This window comes from Hyaloscypha bicolor, assembly GCF_002865645.1.
Source record: "Hyaloscypha bicolor E unplaced genomic scaffold K444scaffold_10, whole genome shotgun sequence".
Classification (NCBI taxonomy): domain Eukaryota; kingdom Fungi; phylum Ascomycota; class Leotiomycetes; order Helotiales; family Hyaloscyphaceae; genus Hyaloscypha; species Hyaloscypha bicolor.
In genome coordinates, this window is record NW_020194512.1 from 982,943 (window position 1) to 1,001,072 (window position 18,130).

General features: G+C 36.5%; 4 protein-coding genes across 4 annotated transcripts; 2 read left to right on the forward strand and 2 right to left on the reverse strand.

Moving 5' to 3' along the window:
• Positions 1-1,984: 1,984 nt before the first annotated feature.
• On the reverse strand, positions 1,985-2,152 carry K444DRAFT_516030 (uncharacterized protein; the record flags this gene model as incomplete). The annotated part of the gene is made up of 1 exon (XM_024873645.1): positions 1,985-2,152. A coding segment is annotated over one exon (168 nt), but the record flags the coding sequence as incomplete, so codon positions are not given.
• A 2,655-nt stretch (positions 2,153-4,807) lies between these two features.
• Positions 4,808-5,326, forward strand: K444DRAFT_4063 (uncharacterized protein). The gene has a single exon (XM_024872562.1). The coding sequence runs from the start codon at positions 4,890-4,892 to the stop codon at positions 5,187-5,189; it is 300 nt and encodes a 99-aa protein (XP_024743909.1). The 5' UTR covers positions 4,808-4,889; the 3' UTR covers positions 5,190-5,326.
• Positions 5,327-7,324: 1,998 nt separating this feature from the next.
• On the forward strand, positions 7,325-8,167 carry K444DRAFT_578350 (kinase-like protein; the record flags this gene model as incomplete). The annotated part of the gene is made up of 1 exon (XM_024877610.1): positions 7,325-8,167. One exon carries the CDS (start codon positions 7,325-7,327, stop codon positions 8,165-8,167), a length of 843 nt encoding a protein of 280 aa, XP_024743910.1.
• Positions 8,168-8,254: 87 nt separating this feature from the next.
• On the reverse strand, positions 8,255-8,964 carry K444DRAFT_623250 (uncharacterized protein; the record flags this gene model as incomplete). Its single annotated transcript, XM_024882258.1, has 2 exons — positions 8,255-8,714; positions 8,885-8,964. 2 exons carry the CDS (start codon positions 8,962-8,964, stop codon positions 8,255-8,257), a joined length of 540 nt encoding a protein of 179 aa, XP_024743911.1.
• Between the last annotated feature and the right edge of the window lie 9,166 nt (positions 8,965-18,130).

Here is an 18,130-nt window from a genome sequence, read left to right on the forward strand (position 1 = left end):
CTTGCGCTACGAATGGAAGCACACCAAGCACTACAAATGGAAGCAATACGAACGAAAGAAGTTGCTCATCGTAATCGACCCCGAGCCTCATCCTTCTGGAGATTGCTTGGAAGATAAAAAAGCAAAAGTTCAGCATGCCTTAAGGTGTGGCTAAAAGTTCGATCCCACCATGTGATGCATGAGAAAAGCCTGGAAAATTTGCAATCACACTCCGGGAGGTATGGCCTCAACTCAGGCCTGAATCAGCATCCACTGCTCATTACTGAAAGAGCTCTGTCTAATTGCATCCCCCTATCCTCTGGGGTCTGCGCCTCCGGGCACGACACCGACGGTGGACTGAACAGCGATTCCAGTTACCTTCCAACTTCCAACCCTGGATTTCAGACTGCAAATATGACTCGAAATCCTTTTCTGCTGCGCAAACTTGGACTGTAGAGCCACTGGCCGCCTGTCACGCAGGCACAAGACAAGATAATTAATGCTAGATATCCATGGATCTGTGCCTCCTCTACTTTCCATCCAGAGCCTGCCTGCCGCGGCAAAACACCGAGCGTGCACTACACGGCGACCCCAGTCACCCACTCGAGTCCTAGCCTTCGTCACCTGACCGCACTCAGCATTCCACGGCCGGCCCAGAATCCTCACTCGCTGGATGGATATGCTTGAACGGAAGACGCTGGCCTCATCAAGAGTACGCGCAAGCAAGAAAGCATCTGCAATCGAAGAAGCCAAGCCCTTCGAAGACGAGAAATGAATAAACGCGTGCTGCAAAACGGGTTGGAGCGACCAGCATGTGTGTTGGATGGCACGAAGAAGGCGAATGAGTCATAGGTTTGCCAACCTCGAGAACTTCTAGCAAGAAAGCGTGGTCTTCAATTGACGGCATTCGATAAAGCCACCATTGACGTGTGAGAGCATGTCGGAGGTGCAGATGCGAAAACGCCGAGAGTTTCGGCAAGGGCCATTTTTCCCGGCTTCCCCTCGCGCGTTCTCGGGATCTCCACGGCGCCTTCTCGGCTCGGCAGGAAGAATCCGCCCCCCTAGCGCTTTCCGCATTGGGAATCGAATCACAACAAACCCCCTCATCAAAACGCGCTCATGTGCATCCTCACCCCGAAACGCCTTACGCCACCGGTGAAAAAGGGGGGTGCTTTCGGCGATACTTCACGATGAGAACAGAATATAGAAGTTTCAAAGTTTTGGTGTCATTGATGATGCGATGTGGTATAAGTACAGCCAGCCGTCATGCACGCCCTTTTCATCCCCAGAGCGCGTGCTCCGTCTGCTCGTACCCCGCAGCAAGCCGGAGCCAATCCATCCATCCCCACGCATCCAGGCATCATCATAAAAGCTCTCGCAAGGAACGGCGATCCCATAAATCCAAGGCGAGAGCAGTTTGTAATAACGACACAAGACCAAACAAGTCAAAAATCAAACCCGCGTGAAAGTTTCTGTAGCCCCCCGAGTTTCACATTCCCGTCCGCAACGCCAGAGTACCATATGAACAAGTTGAAAGAGTAAAAGGTGACCGGAGGAAAAGGCTTATGCTGATGCAGCGGCCTTCTTCGGTGTCGCCTTCTTCTTGGGCGCCGCGGCCTTCGCCTTCTTAGGTGTGGGCTTTGATGTGGTCTTGGTGACACGTCCGGACTTGGTCTTGCCTAGGACGGCGGGCTTGTCGACGACAGCTGGGGCCTGAAGATTGTTAGACGCGATAAACCCATGAAGGACATGGTGACTTACAGTCTTTGGTGCAGCAGCCTTCTTTGGCTTGGGCGCAGCCTTGGGCTTAGCAGCAGCTTTTGGCTTCGCAACCTTGGCAGCCTTGGGCTTTGCAGCTGCGGGCTTCTTTGTGGTTGCGGCCTTCTTCGCGACGGGCTTCTTCTCGGTGGTCTTCTTCTCAGCCTTGGGCTTCTCGGACTTGGGCTTAGCGGCTGCGGGCTCCTTCTTGGCGAGCTTGGTTCCTCCGGAGCTTCCTGCGAGATTGTTAGGCGTGACACTCCAGGAGAGGTGGCAGGCACGTACCCTTTGGTTGGGCGAAGACACCCTTCTCGACACCAGACTTGAGAGCGCGGTTGAACAGCGAGTCGAACATAGAGTCGGATGCGGAGATCTTGTTGTTGGCCTTGACATACTTCTTGAGGGCGATGCGGCTGTGCAGAAGTCAGCGGTGATCGATAAATGACGCGTCAAATGAGCTCGATGACTCAAGCGCGCGAAGGGGGAGAAGTCGTACCTTGATCCGTTGCGATCCTTCAAAGTGATGATGGCATCGCTGATCATGTCTGCAAGAACGCGTCAGTCCACGCTCCAATCCAAAATCCAAAGCTCTCCGCAGCTGCACACGATGTACGCGACCAAGGAAAACTATGCACGATCGCATGGCGAGGCGGTGTTGGGGAGACTCGAGCTTACCTTGGTAGCTGGCGTGGTCCGAGGAAGCGGCCTTGGCCTTGGGTGCTGCGGCTTTGGGAGGCATTTTGATGAATTGATGTAATGTATTGAATGAATACGACGATGGATGAGTCTCGATTGAAGATGAGCTTCAAAGACGAAGAGTTATCGCAGTGGTGGGTGAAAAATGGCTGGTTGTTGTGTTGGGGGGGGAAGACAGAAAAGGTCGAAAGCCGTGTCTTGGTGGGCGGGGGTCTCTGTTTATAGTAGCGAGGGGAGGGCGCGGTGATCTGGGTTGCCTGTCGGGCGCCCAGGGCGACTAGTCCTCATTGGGCCTCGATTAGCGTAATTTCGAAAGAGGATTTTCTGAATCACAAACGAGCGCAACGGCCAGCGCAATTTGATTGGCTGCAATTGAGTAAGAAACGCAAGAGAACAACATCCCTGATCACACGACCTCGATCTGCCACACCAGCCCATCTGCCTCCTCTTGCCTTCTCCCACACGCCAATGCATGACAACACATTCTCTCTGCTGCCTTGTGTAGAACGATTCACGCTCTTCCCGTCCATCAAAAGATCTTTTTCAATTGATTCCCCGAAGCCTGATTTGCCTCGAATTTGTTGCACGATATAAACCCGATCCGAACTCGAGATCGCCCATTTTGAAAAGACACCTAGATGCGATATTGAGAGATGTGAAACCGCACGCTCTTTCGATTAGCCCAACTTTATCTAGAATTGAAGTTTTCAATCGCCCCATCATGTCTACCAAGCAAGAAGTTTCCCTCTTCAAAGTTGCGTGAGCAAGTGCGTCGAGAAGTGCGGTGGTCGAATCTCGCGATTTGAAGCCATCGCGATTTTTGCACCGTCAACAATGAACCATCAAACTCCATCAACCACCACATTTTATTTTACTCCCGATAGTTTTCAGATGCCTTATGATTGAATCTCTTTGCGTCCATGTGTTCAGAATATTATTATTCGATCAGCGTGGAAAGTTCTCGAGTTCTCCAGAAAAGCCGTCTTTTGAGGTCGCGCGATTTTTTGCGACCGACGGGCGAACCATCAACACCAAGGCTCTGAAATCTCGTCCCCCAGCCTAGAATCCCACGCCAAATCCTCATTTTCATGCCGTTTTCTTCTGCCGATAGTTTGGACTTGATGCAGCAAGAGTAAATTTTCAAGAAAATTGAGGCACCTTTGCGCCGGCGATGGAAATGCATGCAGCCGGAACGTACAACTCGAACCATCAATCTTTCAACCAGCTCCTCTTTTCCATGCACCAAGAGTACTTGTTCGACATCCTGTTACATTCTACCATCCTTGAGACTTTTTGTACAGTTTTGTATTGTCGCCAAGAGCAGATTTTTGAGGGTTTCGCCCTCCGCGATCCGCATCCCAAACCATTGTGCGACCGGCAGATTTCCAACTCTGATCTTCAGCCGGAATGTACATCTTATGGGTTGCAATTTAGCAGGAAATGAGAGGTACGATCTCTTTTAATATTTCTCTCCTTGCAGGGAGTGCAAATTAACCATTCGCAAGCCAGGTCGATGTCCACCTTTGCCGTCCCATTTTGCTCTCGCGACCCGGCGTCGCGACGATGACTAACTTCAGCACTACAACAACACGTCGTCAACAATGATTCATGGCAATTCGATGACATTCACAGAATCCTTGCACTCAGTCCACAACTCCCTCGATGCCGGCTTTTTGATTTCATGTGTTTCATTTACCTAATAAGCGCCGACGTTGCCATTTCGACGTGGCACGATGCGGGAGCGAAGGTTTACCCACATCTAAATTTAGCATCACCAACCTCTTTCTTTTCTCTCAACACCTTCGATGCCAATGAACGTCAGGAAGTGCAGCAAGTCGAGATTATTACAGCCGCCTGCTTTTACGGTTCTGTTACTCTTCAACCCTGATGATCAATACGTCTGGCGAATCATCCGAGGTGCCGCGAACCGAGTCGCCCTCCTTTCGCCTGCATAATCGGGAAATCCTGGCTCTTTTATCCACCACTCGACAGCGTCCCAACACCCTTCAGCACAATGGGTCGCTCGTCTTCCCTCCGATATCAAACCGGCTCGACCTTAATGTTCTCATCTGCTCTGGGACATTCAAACGACCCAAACGGGCCATACCTTCGACGCAAATCACACGTCATCAAAGTTTCAGATTCCCATTATCAATGTGCCACCAAGTTCAGTACATTTATTATCAACATTCCTTCATACCTCTATTCCCGTACCACACAGCATCTCTCTCCACCATCGCCTGTATCAATACCCCACCATGGCAGCAGCAAAGGAGCAACCCGAATATTTGACTCAACATTATTGAATCATGGCGATCCTCTTCTATCAATCGACAAGCCATCCCTAGCCAACTCTAGTACGACCTTTCTGGGACACGATCTCTGAATCGGCCTATAACCTCATTTCTCGAGTCAGCCGCAATCACGTCGATAAATGCCCCTCACGCCAGAAGCAGATGAGTGAAATGAGCTCCTACCCCATCCCCCAAGTCACGCGAGTCTCAACCGCCAGTCTGCGCAAATTCCCTCCAAACTCTGGGGACACCCTCTTCCGGATATCATCTTCCAATCACATATCACTTCGCTCGGCAACTCAATGGTTCGCAGCAATTATTCTACTGCTCTCGGGGACCGTCATTGCCATAGAACATCTCTCTTTCAAAAGCGCCTCTTTCCACCGCCGCCAAGTCTATAACTCCCCTACCGCAGCACCAGCAGAGAACGAAAGTCCATCTTCCTCGTCATCCTCGAATTAACACGGATGTCAAGCTCTCAGCTATGCTTTACCAACAAGCGCTAACGAGCTCTACCTGCCTTATGCCATGCTGCAAGACGCAATCCATCCGCCAACTCAATTAAAATAGGTCGACGGTTTTACAGCACTATCCTGCAAGCCCCGAAGAAAGCCACTGTCAATGAACAACTATATTACAACGTCACACTTCTCCCCCTCCACCGGGTCCACAAATTTCTGGCCATAGCAAGATCAGAGGAACAACACCCGTTTTCCGTGACCTCATTGAGAGAGATATGGGGCAACCCTATCGGTTATTTTCTTCAACTCTACGTAACGCTCACAATTCCGCAACGCCCCCATCACCCCATCGCGTCAGTCGACTAGTCAACCATCTCGCAGCATCTTTCCTGCAAGTCTCGGCGCCATCAATTCTCGGTACCACGACCCTGTTGGAAGGTGCGACGTTTCGGGAGATCCGATGATGCGATATACAATTAGCGGAAAGATGGCTTATTTCCTTTCTTTTATCGCTGTTTACTGGTGTCATGAAGAATGCGCGGTGCGGTCCAAGTTATGGCTGCAAGGACCTTGAAGTCAATGGCCACCTTTGGCAATTGTCTGTGGAAGTCGATGCAGCAGCCTGCATTGTTTTTCCCAAGTTGAGAGGCTGGGACTATTCTTTCGTCCGATGAATTTGGGGGTGACAACGTAGCGATGCGGCAAACCACAAAGCCCACCATGGTTCCCCCAGATCCACAACAAGCCAGCAGCTTCTTTTTCCTGGATGTGCTTCAATTGGTCCATTTTATCGAGGCTCACGAGTAAGAGGGATTCAGGCAATGCCTTTATACCACACACCGTCTGCAGCTCCGTACATTCAATTGGAATATTCTCACGGATCAAGCAAACATTCTCTGCACTGCCTTAGGACAATCGAACCTCACTAGCGCCGTTCTTGGAGCATATAAACACCTCGGGATAGACGACGAAAGACCTCAACGCAGCATTCCGTGAATACGGTTCGGTCTGAGAGACGTGGGTAGTCGAGCATTGTCTTATTTTATCCGCAATCACATCCTCCTCACCTATCAGCATCATCTACAGTGTCTTGCCACAATGTACTTGTCTTCTGCAGTACATTCTAGAAAATATCACCTAGAAATTTTCGCTGTCAAATGTCGCAGCTTTACAATGCTCGGATGATTACCTCGATTCTCAAACGGATAGCATCTGCTTTCAAGCGAATCGCTCCGCGCCTAGGACGACCACCTGATTTTCTGGACGATTTGCTGTTGTCATGCCTCCGCTCTTCTACATACCTTTAACGTCCCGATATCCTCTACACAATATCATCTTATTCTGGCATTGCTCAAGACTCGCCCACACATCACCACAAGCAGCACGGTACAGTCTGACTTCAAGACTCTTGCTGCTCATCACGAAGGTGTTGACTGGTCAACTGTAGATGGGCAATGAGCGTGCAAGATAGATTTATATATTGCGAGGAAGACAGCCTGTGGTCGTGGCATTCGGTGTTGGGTATGAAGTGAGTTAACAAACTCGAGAATAAGTGAGAATGTTTCTGAGTTTGTGTGACATTGAGGAATTCTCAATGTTCTTGAAAATTTGTAGCAACGACAAATTGAAGTTCAGAGATTTCACATTTGAATGTTCTAAACTGTTGGGGTCTGTTGGAAGCTATAGTGAAGTCGTATTGCTATCAAGGCAGGACAAGTTGAAGATCCAGAGGACAAATAGGCAGAAGTGAGCCATGTACCAGGTCAGACGAATTACCGGGTAAAACACACGTCACGTATCAACAGAGAGATTTCTAGAACTATCGTAAATTCTAGAGAAGCGTGAAGCTCGTAGAAGCTCGGGAGCGGGCTAAATACCCCTTAGCGCGTTAAGTAAGTGAAATGTGTGCCTGAGGCTTAAGCGAATTTTCCCTCACGTCGCCAAGCGATTAATCACGTGACTATTCGGAATTGCGCCTGAGGCATAAAAGCTCGACCTCGAAACATGACCAGTTGCTTTTTGTACACTCTCACCATGAAGCAACGGCCTTGATGAATGCCCTTTTCCCAAGATACCCCACCTTTCAGTACAAAGCATGTCCTTGCTTAAGATCAGTCGGGCGGATATCAGGTGCAAATGGCAGACCTTCCCGTCGAATTACCGATTGAGTCGCAACCAGTCAACAGCACCCGTCTCCGCCGTTTCCTCGTTCTCGCAGCCATAAAGCTTCTCAAACGCATCGTCCCTAGTCATGGAGCCCTCATATTTCTCCCCAACAATCTCTGCATCAAGTACGGGCCTCTAAGGAATCTTTCAGAAGCATCGGCTATGCGATTTATCGCCCAACATACCTCGATACCAGTTCCAAAAGTACATTGCGCTTTTACTCGCAAAGGGTGCACATATATCGTGACGGAGAAAATAAAGGGCGAAATGTTGGGAATTGGATGGGTTAAACGGAGTGACGATTCGAAAGCAAAGATACTCCAGCAGCTCAAGGGAATGGTGGACGAAATGCGGAATATACCCCCTCCACGACAAGGACAAAGACAAGGCGTCTGTAACGTCGATGGTGGATCTGTATGGGACAGCCGGCTGGCTGGGACTTCGATGTACCATGGACCCTTCGAGAGTGTGCACGACTTCCATCGATATTTAAGGGGGGGGTTGGATGCAGATCCGAATCACTACTCGGATGTTAGTGAGCTTATAGCATTGCAAGACAGAGCCTGGCCGCCGCCAGTATTTACACATGGCGATTTAAGCAGCTTGAATATCCTTGTCCGCGGCGATGTTATTGTGGGAATTATTGATTGGGAGACAGCTGGCTGGTACCCATCATATTGGGAGTATACCTCGGCTTCGCAAGTAAGCCCGATGAATTATTTTTGGCGAGAGGAGATCGACAAATTCCTAGAGCCGATGCCCGAAGCATTAGAAATGGAAAAGATTCGGCAGAAATACTTCGGGGATGTTTGAAAGCGATAATGCATGTAAGTCTAGTTTTCCTGATCCGATGTGGCAGCTTTATGCTGAATCTGGCCAGACAATATATCAACATAGCTATCAGGGCACCGTCTCTTTACCATCCAGCAAGTCATATGTCGCTGCATACCTCATATTGAAGTTGCCTCTGCCATCAAAACGATGCTCACCCTTCTTTCTCTGGACATACTGCATTGCTCCGTCCCGCACTGCCTGCCACTCAGTCACGCTGGTCCCAAGAGCTTTGCCATCGGCATTGAGAGCCTCCAGTGCCTCCTTCACCCAGCCTACACAGTTCCATCCCATCTGGCCTTGCCTGATCGGCACTTTACGAAGGGCGCTCTCGAGCCGATCCATTTTCTTCACCTTTCCGATCATAATACGAACGAGCAGCATGCTTGTTGCCAGAAGAGTTACCTCTCTCTCTTCGAAAACCCACTCTGATCGACCAGCCGTAGTCATTCGCTCCTTTGCATGATATCGCTTGCCCCGACCACCTTCAACTTCGTTCTTGGGTCCGACTAGCAGGCCCCAATGATATCTAGCAGTGGCGATGTATTAGCCTCTGTAAAACCGGCTCTCCCTCAAGAGTTGAGTTTTAGTTCAGGGGAATTTTGATATGGCTCGAGCTCTCTCCACTTGAAAGCACTTTTGCGACTCGGGTTGGGAAAGCCTCATCACCAGGGGCTCTTTATGGAGCTTAAAACTTACTCGTCTTCTCCTCCAGGCATGGTCGCAGCCCCCGCACGGGCATATAGAGCAATATATAAACGATCTTTATTAGAGGGCATTGTAATGATATGGGACGGATCAAGGTAGTAGGCTTATGTGTGGGTTTCTAGTAGCAATGACCATGGATGAGTTGAGCTCTCTCAGAATGTTTTCCTGTGTGTTCGGTGTCCCCTTTATAACAGAATCATACGCTGTTTGCCCACCCCCTTCACCCTTCCACGCCCCTCTATTGGCGCCTGTCGTGTCACCTTCGAGCTATTAACTAATGAGCTGGGGTAACAGTTCCCATGTTTCATCTGTGAAACCCAGGTCAAATTATAAATGGAAAAGTAAAACGTATAAATAAGGCTGACCAGTGAGCTTGGGGGCGACCTTGCGTTACCCACGCGGATATCTATCACTCAGCTCTCCAATTATGGAGTACGCGTCGTTTGGCGCATCCATGGCGCTAATTATACCTACTGTAATTGATCTCACATAAGACGTCGGTCTGGCCCCTAACCGGCCGCTGCCGCCACTATTATAAGTTGGCCAAAATCCCAAGGCCCGTTTCGCGCCTAGAAAATTTGAGCACGCAATTCTGCAAATGAAGGTCCGGTCTAGGTATTCCCTATAAATCCTAATACTATTTTCTTAATAAAGGCATAGTATGCGGCCTTATAACATATAAGAAATAGTAGTATACTATTAATATAAATATCCGGGGCTAGGTCTATTAATAATAGAAATATGAAGTTATAAAAGAAAGAGTTTATAGAGCGAGATTTTATAATCTATTTTAGTATTTAAATAGGGCCTTAATAGGCTATAACTCGAATAATAATAAAGCAAATTTATATTTAATAGTAGAAAAATATAAAATACTCCGGATATTAATTGGAGATATAATTAGAGGTATAATTAGAGGCCAGACTAGTTACTAATTTAAAGTAAAGGTACTTAAATAAAAAATACTAAATCTAGCTTTTTCTTTTTTTAAATTTATTTTTTATTTTATAAGAAATTAATACTTTCTTTATTTTATTATAGTACTAATTAAGGTCTAATTAAAAATATACTTTTTATAAAATATAAACTAGTAATAGTTTTTTAAATTAAAGAAATTAAAAGTAAATATTTTATATTTTAAAAATAAGTTTAAGAAAATTTAAAAATTTAATAAATAAGTTCCTAAAGCTAAAAATAAAAGTCTTATAAATACTTAATTTATAAAATCTTATAAGTCTTTAAAATTAAAACTTAATTAATTAATATATAAATTCTTTTAAATTAAAATTATATTTTAAAAAATCTTTTTATTATAAATTAAAAAGTATATAATTATATTATAAGCTTTATAATATATTAGCTTATATTTATATTAAAAATCTAATTTAAGGTTTCTAAATATTAGTACGGCTATTCCTTTGAGAGTTACGTATATAGTTACGGGATACAGGATACGGGATATAGGTAATGGGATATGGTATACGGGATATGGGATACGGGATATGGGATACGGGATATAGTTATATAACCTTATATCCCATTAGTAACTCGACTAGTAAACTAGACTCCTTTAGGCTTAACAGATTTAGGAATCATATATTAATATTATAATATTATAATCCTTACTTCTGAATAATAACTTTACTAACTATATATAAATAGTATTCTATAACTTATATAATAGTACTATATATTACTAGTAAACCGATACTAATTAGTTTATATATATAGATTAGAAATAAAATAATTATACTAAAAGAGATATCCGGTAGCCCTTAGTAATATTAATCTAATTATATTAAAAGGGGGAATTACTTATTAAACTCTACGAAAAAGTATCCGGTAGCCTAAGAGAAAAGACCCTAGTTCTTACTAATTAATAAGCGGTCAGCCATTGAACTATCTATTTATTTAACTTCTACTATTCTTTAAAACTAATTTCTTTTAGTCCCAAGATTACCTTCTTGAAAACCATCTTTTTCACTTATATAATACCCGTATCTACGGAATACTCTCTCCGGAATATATACCCTATATATCTCCTTAAAGCTCTTTAACTACTACTTCGATTTTACTATCAAATCGAGTTCTTTGAGCTTTAGACCCTTCCGGAATTATAATATTTCATTTCCTAAATTTCTCATTATAGACGAAATATTTAAGGGCAAAATATTTACTTTAATACCTATAATACCTCTAGACATCTAGGGCATCTGGTATCTAAACCAGGCATCTAGTATCTTAACCAGGCATCTGGACCAGGCATCTGGCACAGGCTCGGCAAAAATACCTGAGGCATCGATACCGGTATCGATAGTAGAGGTATTTTTCAGGTATCGCAAGGAATCGATAGTATTGATACCAGAATCGATTCTTACCCCAAAAATTAACTCTTTCTTTTATTATTTAAATTATATAATAATGTATTATTATATAATTCCTTTAATTTCTAGTCTTTCTATTAAAAGAAATACTTACTATTATTAATAAAAGTTAATAATATTAATAATATCTTAAATTTAAAATAGCCCTCGTATTCGGAGAATTAAGCCCCGTATTCGTATTTCTTATCAAGACGCTAAATATATAAGCGAGCCTCACGAAAATCTCAAAAGCTCATTTTTACTTAAAATAGCCGCATTGAGATAAGTTTTGGTCTAAAATATAAGACAAGTAGCTAAATAGAAAGCCTAAATCAAGTAGAATATTTGCGCTACCAAAAGTTTTCTTATAAGAGAAGTGGTTCTAAAGTTAATTGCAATTAAAGGGGGGAATTGGGTTCGGGGAATCGATACTACTATCGATACTATCGATACCTTACGATTCTGGCATCGATACCTATCGATACCGGAAATTAAGGAATTTTTGCCGAGCCTGTCTGGCATCTAAACCAGATATCTGGCATCTTAACCAGGTAGTCTGGACCAGGCATCTGGATACCTTTACTACCAAACCCTTTCTACAAACCTATTACGAATTACTTTACCCTTAAACCCCTCTTACTACAAACTATATATATATACTAGGGAGGACTTAGCCCTAAGAATTCGGGATAGTAAATCTTTAGAATAGATATAAGCAGATAAAGAAATAGAAAAACGGTATTAATCTGGCTAGCTCTAATAATAAGGAAATCCTGGATTACCTTAATAGTAAATTATTTTAGTATAAGGTAGAGAAATTAACTAATAAGGATCTCTGGGAATTATTTAAGGAAGATTTTAGTAATTTCGATCTCAAGATATTTAATTAACTAGATTAATATATACTATACTAATTATAAGCTATTTTATAGTATAGTAGTATTTATATTAAATATAACTATAGTTACTTTACTATTATATAGTCCCTAGTTAATACTATTTAGAGAGAAAAGTAATATATCTGAATTACTAATAATATTATTACTACTAGATAAGACCTTAAAGCAAGCCCTATTACCTTATTATATATATTCCTAAATAATAATATTATAAGAAATTAATATATTAAACTAATTATTACTTATATTTCTTTACTATCTACTACTCCTTTATTATCTATAACTATTTCTACTAGTACCAAACCGTAAAGAGCCAAAGCTAATAATCTTCTATTACCTTTACTATTTCTAAATAACCCTCTAGCTAGCCCTCTTACTATAAAGCTAATTAGAGAAGTAATAAAGATATATATTGAGATATAGAAATATAATAGAACTAATAGTAGTTTTAACTAAAAACTTACTATTTTCCTTAATATATAAAGCTTCTAGAAAAGGCATTAGTAAAAGCTTTTCCTACTATATTAAAGGAACTAGTATAAAACTAGTTCTATAATAACTAGCTTTCTTAATATATATATAAAAAAGCTTATATAAATATTTATAATTTCTTTAAAGGCCCTAATTACTATTATTAAAATTTAGATAAATAAAATATTATTATCTTAATAACTATAATAGTAAAAGACCCTAAAAAGATAATATTTAAGCTTATTTAAATACTAATTAATAACCTATATAAATTATAATATAGCCTTACTTCTGTTTTATAAATTACCGAATTCCTATATAATAAGATTATTACCTCTTATTAAGGCTTACCGGTATACTAATATATAGTCTCGAACCCTTCTAATAATCTCGGCTAGCTTATTAATAAGCTCTAATTATCTATTACTATCTATAAGAAGAAATAATAGATTAATATCCAGATCCTCTTTATTAATTAAAAATATTATTCTTAAAACTCTCTAAACTATTATTTATCCGGAAATTATTAATATAGATCTAGCTATAACTTCGGAACTTGTAATAACTATTTCAAGTTCTATAATTATAATAATTATACTCCGAAATTATATTTTATATATAAGAAACCCGAATACTACTTATAAAAATATATACCGGAAAAATAAAAGGCCAAGAAGGCTTAATTTAAGAATAGAAACATTTACTAATTTAGATCCCGAAATACCTATAACTTTAATAAATACTTTAGTAGTACTTATATATAGTATATTACCGAATTTAAAGAAAAAGAAAATAATAAGAGTAATAAGAACAAACTAGTAAATAATACTTTTAAAGCCTTATTAGTAGAAATAAATAAAGAAAAGAAATATTATTCTAATTCCTATTTTATTTCTATTAAAAGCTTCCTAGCTATTCCTATAGCCTTTATTTCTACTATTCCTATAACTAATACTCTTATAAATAACCTTATTTTTCTTTCTCTTATATATTAGATAATAGGTAAAAACTATATCCTAAAATCTATTAAATAAATAAAGAATACTCAGATATATATAATTAATAATATATTAAAATATAATACTTATTACTTTTACGGAATTATAATTAATACTAGAGCTTCTAGATTCTTAACTACTAATTCTAACTAATTCCAAGCTTTATAATAGACTAATAATAGTATTAAACTTAATAAAACTACTAAAGATTAAGTTAATATCTAGTTTAGTATTAAATCTATATTCTCTATTAGATCTATAATAATAAGAATACTAATTAGGCAAATATAATTCTATATTATATTTATAAAGATTCTATTTCTACTTAGCTTAACTAATATAGATAAGCTAGGGGTTTATTTTAATAATTTTACTAATTATCTTATTACTTCTAATAAATGTTTTATATCTATAATATAATGTTTTAAATACTCTTTTTTACTTTAAAATACTATTCTATAAAGCTTTATTTCCGAATTCTTTATTTATAACCTCTATTTTCTTATAAAAATCAAATTATAATATTTATACTACTATTTTAATTATCTATCTATTAGTAAGCTCCGGAATATACTAGAATAAACAGGCTATAATATTAATATAAAAGCTCTTAAATACCTTATAAAGTACTATAAGTAATATTAGAAATTCGGATAATTACTAGAATAATTTAAGTTTAACCTAAAAAATAATATTAGCTTTAACTATTTTATTATTATTAATATTTTCTATATTTCTGGTAAGCCTATATTTTATATTATTAATAAAGGTACTCGATATTAAGCCAGCTAATAGCTTTAAAATATTAATATATTATATATTTGAAATATCCTAAAATAGTATTAAATTAATACCTATTTAGGCCCTTCTAATTAGATTATAGCAGATACCGGAAAGCAGTTTACTAGTAAGAAGTTTGCTTAGCTTATAAATACTATAAGAACTAAGGTCAAAATCGTTTCTATAGAAGCTTATAATTCCGTCGGAATTATAAAATACTATTATAGCCCGATTTAATATATATATTTTATTATTATAGCCAAAATTAATAGAATTAATAAGGATACTATATTCCAAATAGCTTTTAAAGCTATTAATAATTTTACTAGACCCAATAGTATTATTCTAACTCTCTTAATTTATAGTATTTTACCTCGAATAACTAAATATAATATCCTATTACTAATTATATTATAGTAATTAGTAGTACTTAAAAAAGTAATAGTAGAAATTCAGAAGTTTTAAGCTAGATACTAGATTATAAATACTCTAAATACCCGAAATAGTTCTAGTATTACTAATATTTATAAACTTTCCTTAAATTCGGATATTCTTATATAATATAAAGGAAATACTAGTTAATCTAATAATTAAAATAAACTATATAAGCTAGTAGCTATTAATAGAAAGAACTATATACTAGTTCTACTATATAGTAATATTACCTTCTACTCAATTTCTATAAAGCTCTTTTATATAGGGAATATTAAGGTTATTACTAATAGCCCTAAACTTGGCCCCGAACTTAAACCTATTCCCGAATTCTATAGTAATACCAAAGGTAATACAGGTATAATTCCTTCTGCTATTCCCGCTATTTTACTAAAATATAATAAAGAATACTCTTATAAGAATCCGGATATTATAGTATTTCTATAGGATAATAACTTATATAAGAACTCCTGCTAAGTTAAAGTTACCGGCCTTCTAGAAAAGAATATATTTGAGGTTACTTCTAGATCTCAGATACTAAAAGAGATATATATTTTTAATTCCCGGTTTATTAATAAGATTAAAAATAAGAATATAGAAAGAGAGTTTAAGAAGTTAAGACTAGTTATCTAAGCTTATAATAATAATAAGAAATATATAATATTAATATAATTGCCTACTATTTAATATATTAGCCAGAGAATTATCCTTAATATTATTACTATAATAATAGATACTATAGAACTATATTTATATAATATCTTATAAGCTTATATCTAATTAATAACCTTATTTAATTATAATTTTTATATTAATTCATTTTGCAAGCTTACTAGAGAGCTAAATCTAAATAATAATTCGGTTCTAAAAGTCGTAAAACTACTATATAATATATTAGAAGCTGGGAACTACTAGTTTAAAACTTACTATTCCTACTATATTAATAAGCTTTCTATAAAATAATTAACTTATAACCCTTGCCTTTTCTATAGCAAGTAATTCTTTGGAATTATTAGCCTTTAAACTAATAATATTCTATTTATTAGAACTAATAATTTTATAAAAATAAAGTAAGTAAAACTTTATAAGGCTAAGTTCTTAGCTAAGAAATATAAATGCCTTACTATTAATTATAATCTTAAATTTAATAAAGGTATTATCTATATAGATATTACTAGAATTACTCTTATATAGGAATACTAGTATAAAAACCTCTAAACCATTTCTATAAAAAATATTACTATTATAAGTAGTAGAGATACTATTTATTAAAATCTCTCTATTAAGGACTAATATATTACCTAATATACTAAAGAAATATATATTATATTAGTCTATTAACTAGAAGTTTTATATAACTTATTAATTACTATTTAAGCTATTAAACTTTCGGAAACTAATATAAAGACATTTAATAAGTATATTTAATAGTAAATTGAAAATATTACTAGAGAACTAAGATTTATAAAACTAGTAAAAAAGTTCTTATATTTAATTGTTTTTATAAATACTTTATTTGCAATAATAGAAATCTCTTCTCCTAAATCGGATATATTCTAGTTCTAATAGACAGAACTAGATATACTAATATTATTTACTAGTTCTTTACTAAATATAAGAGAGTTACTAGAAGTATTCTAGTTTCGGAACTCTATAGTATAGCTTATAGTTTTAATATAAATATTTTAGTCAAATCTATAATTAATAGAATACTAGAAATAGAACTATTATTAGTAGTCTATATGAATTTGAAGTTATTATATAAATACCTTATTAAATTAGGAACTATTTATAAAAAGTATCTAATAATTAATATAATATACTTCTACTAGATATATAAATAATAAGAGATTATAGAAGTTAAATAGATTAAGAGAGAATCGAATTCTACTAATTCTATAACGAAATTAAAGCTAATAAATGCCTTTAAATACCTAATTAATATAAATACTATATAATTAAATATAGAGAAATAAGTTAAATATAGATAGAATAGAAAATAGATATATGAAATAAAAGAATATTATAAAAGGAAAAGTTATATATAAAAGGCTATAGCCTTTAGTATATAATTAAAATCTCGGAAATAATATAGATATATAAAGTATTTGGGAAATCTGGTACTAGGCCGGATTAGGGAATTTATATATAATTAGAAAGAGATACTATTTTTCGCGTTTTTAGAGAGTTTCTAGTATTAGTATAGTTATTTCTTTAGGAGTCACGTATATAGTTATAGGATACGGGATACGGGATATAACTAATAAGATATGGGTAATAGGATATAGGATACGGGATATAGTTATATAACCTCGCGTCTTATTAGTAACTTAACTAGTAAACTAGATTCTTTTAGGCTTAATAAATTTAGGAATTATATATTAATACTATAATACTATAATTCTTACTTCTGAAAAATAATAACTTTACTAATTAATATAACTAGTATTTCTATACCTATATAATAGTATTATATGTTATTAATAAACTAATACTTATTAATATTATAATAAAGTGCTTTTAAATCTCTTATTATTAGCCTTTAAACTCTATTATTTTAATAAATTTTATAAATAAAAGCCTCTTTTTATATTATTTAATTATTTTTATTTTTATTCTAATATTTTAAAGATTTAATAAAGTTCTAAAATTCTCGAATTTAAATTAAAATAAATTTTTATAAGTTTATTTATAAATATATTACTTATTTAAAGATATATAATTTGAAAAATACTTTTATTATATTTTTAATATAGCTATATATTCTAAATATTAATATAATAAAACTTTATAATAATTTTTTTTTAATAATTAATTAAATAATTTATTTATTATTATAAAATATAATTTAAAGCTTTTTAAGATCTAAATATAAATTCCTAAATAGTTTTTAAAAAGCTATAGTTTCTTTTATTATATAAGTAACTTTATATATTTCTAATTTAATTAAAGAAATAATTATAGTATTTTATTAAGCGGCTTTTTATAATATTAAATCTTTAAATAAAGAAATTATATACTTATAACTCGATTATTTATATATAAAGCATTTAATATAATTTATAATTATATTTCTTTATATTTCTTATTATACTAAATTACTAAAAACCGGGTTTTAAATAAATATTAAAAAGCCTAACTTATAGCTATAAAGTAATAAAAGCTATATTTAATCTAATTATATTTATAATATAAAATAATAATTTAATTTTTTTCTAATATATTTTAATTTAATATAAATAAGCTTAATTATTATACTCTTAAAAGTTAATTTTAAATAAAGAAATACTAAAA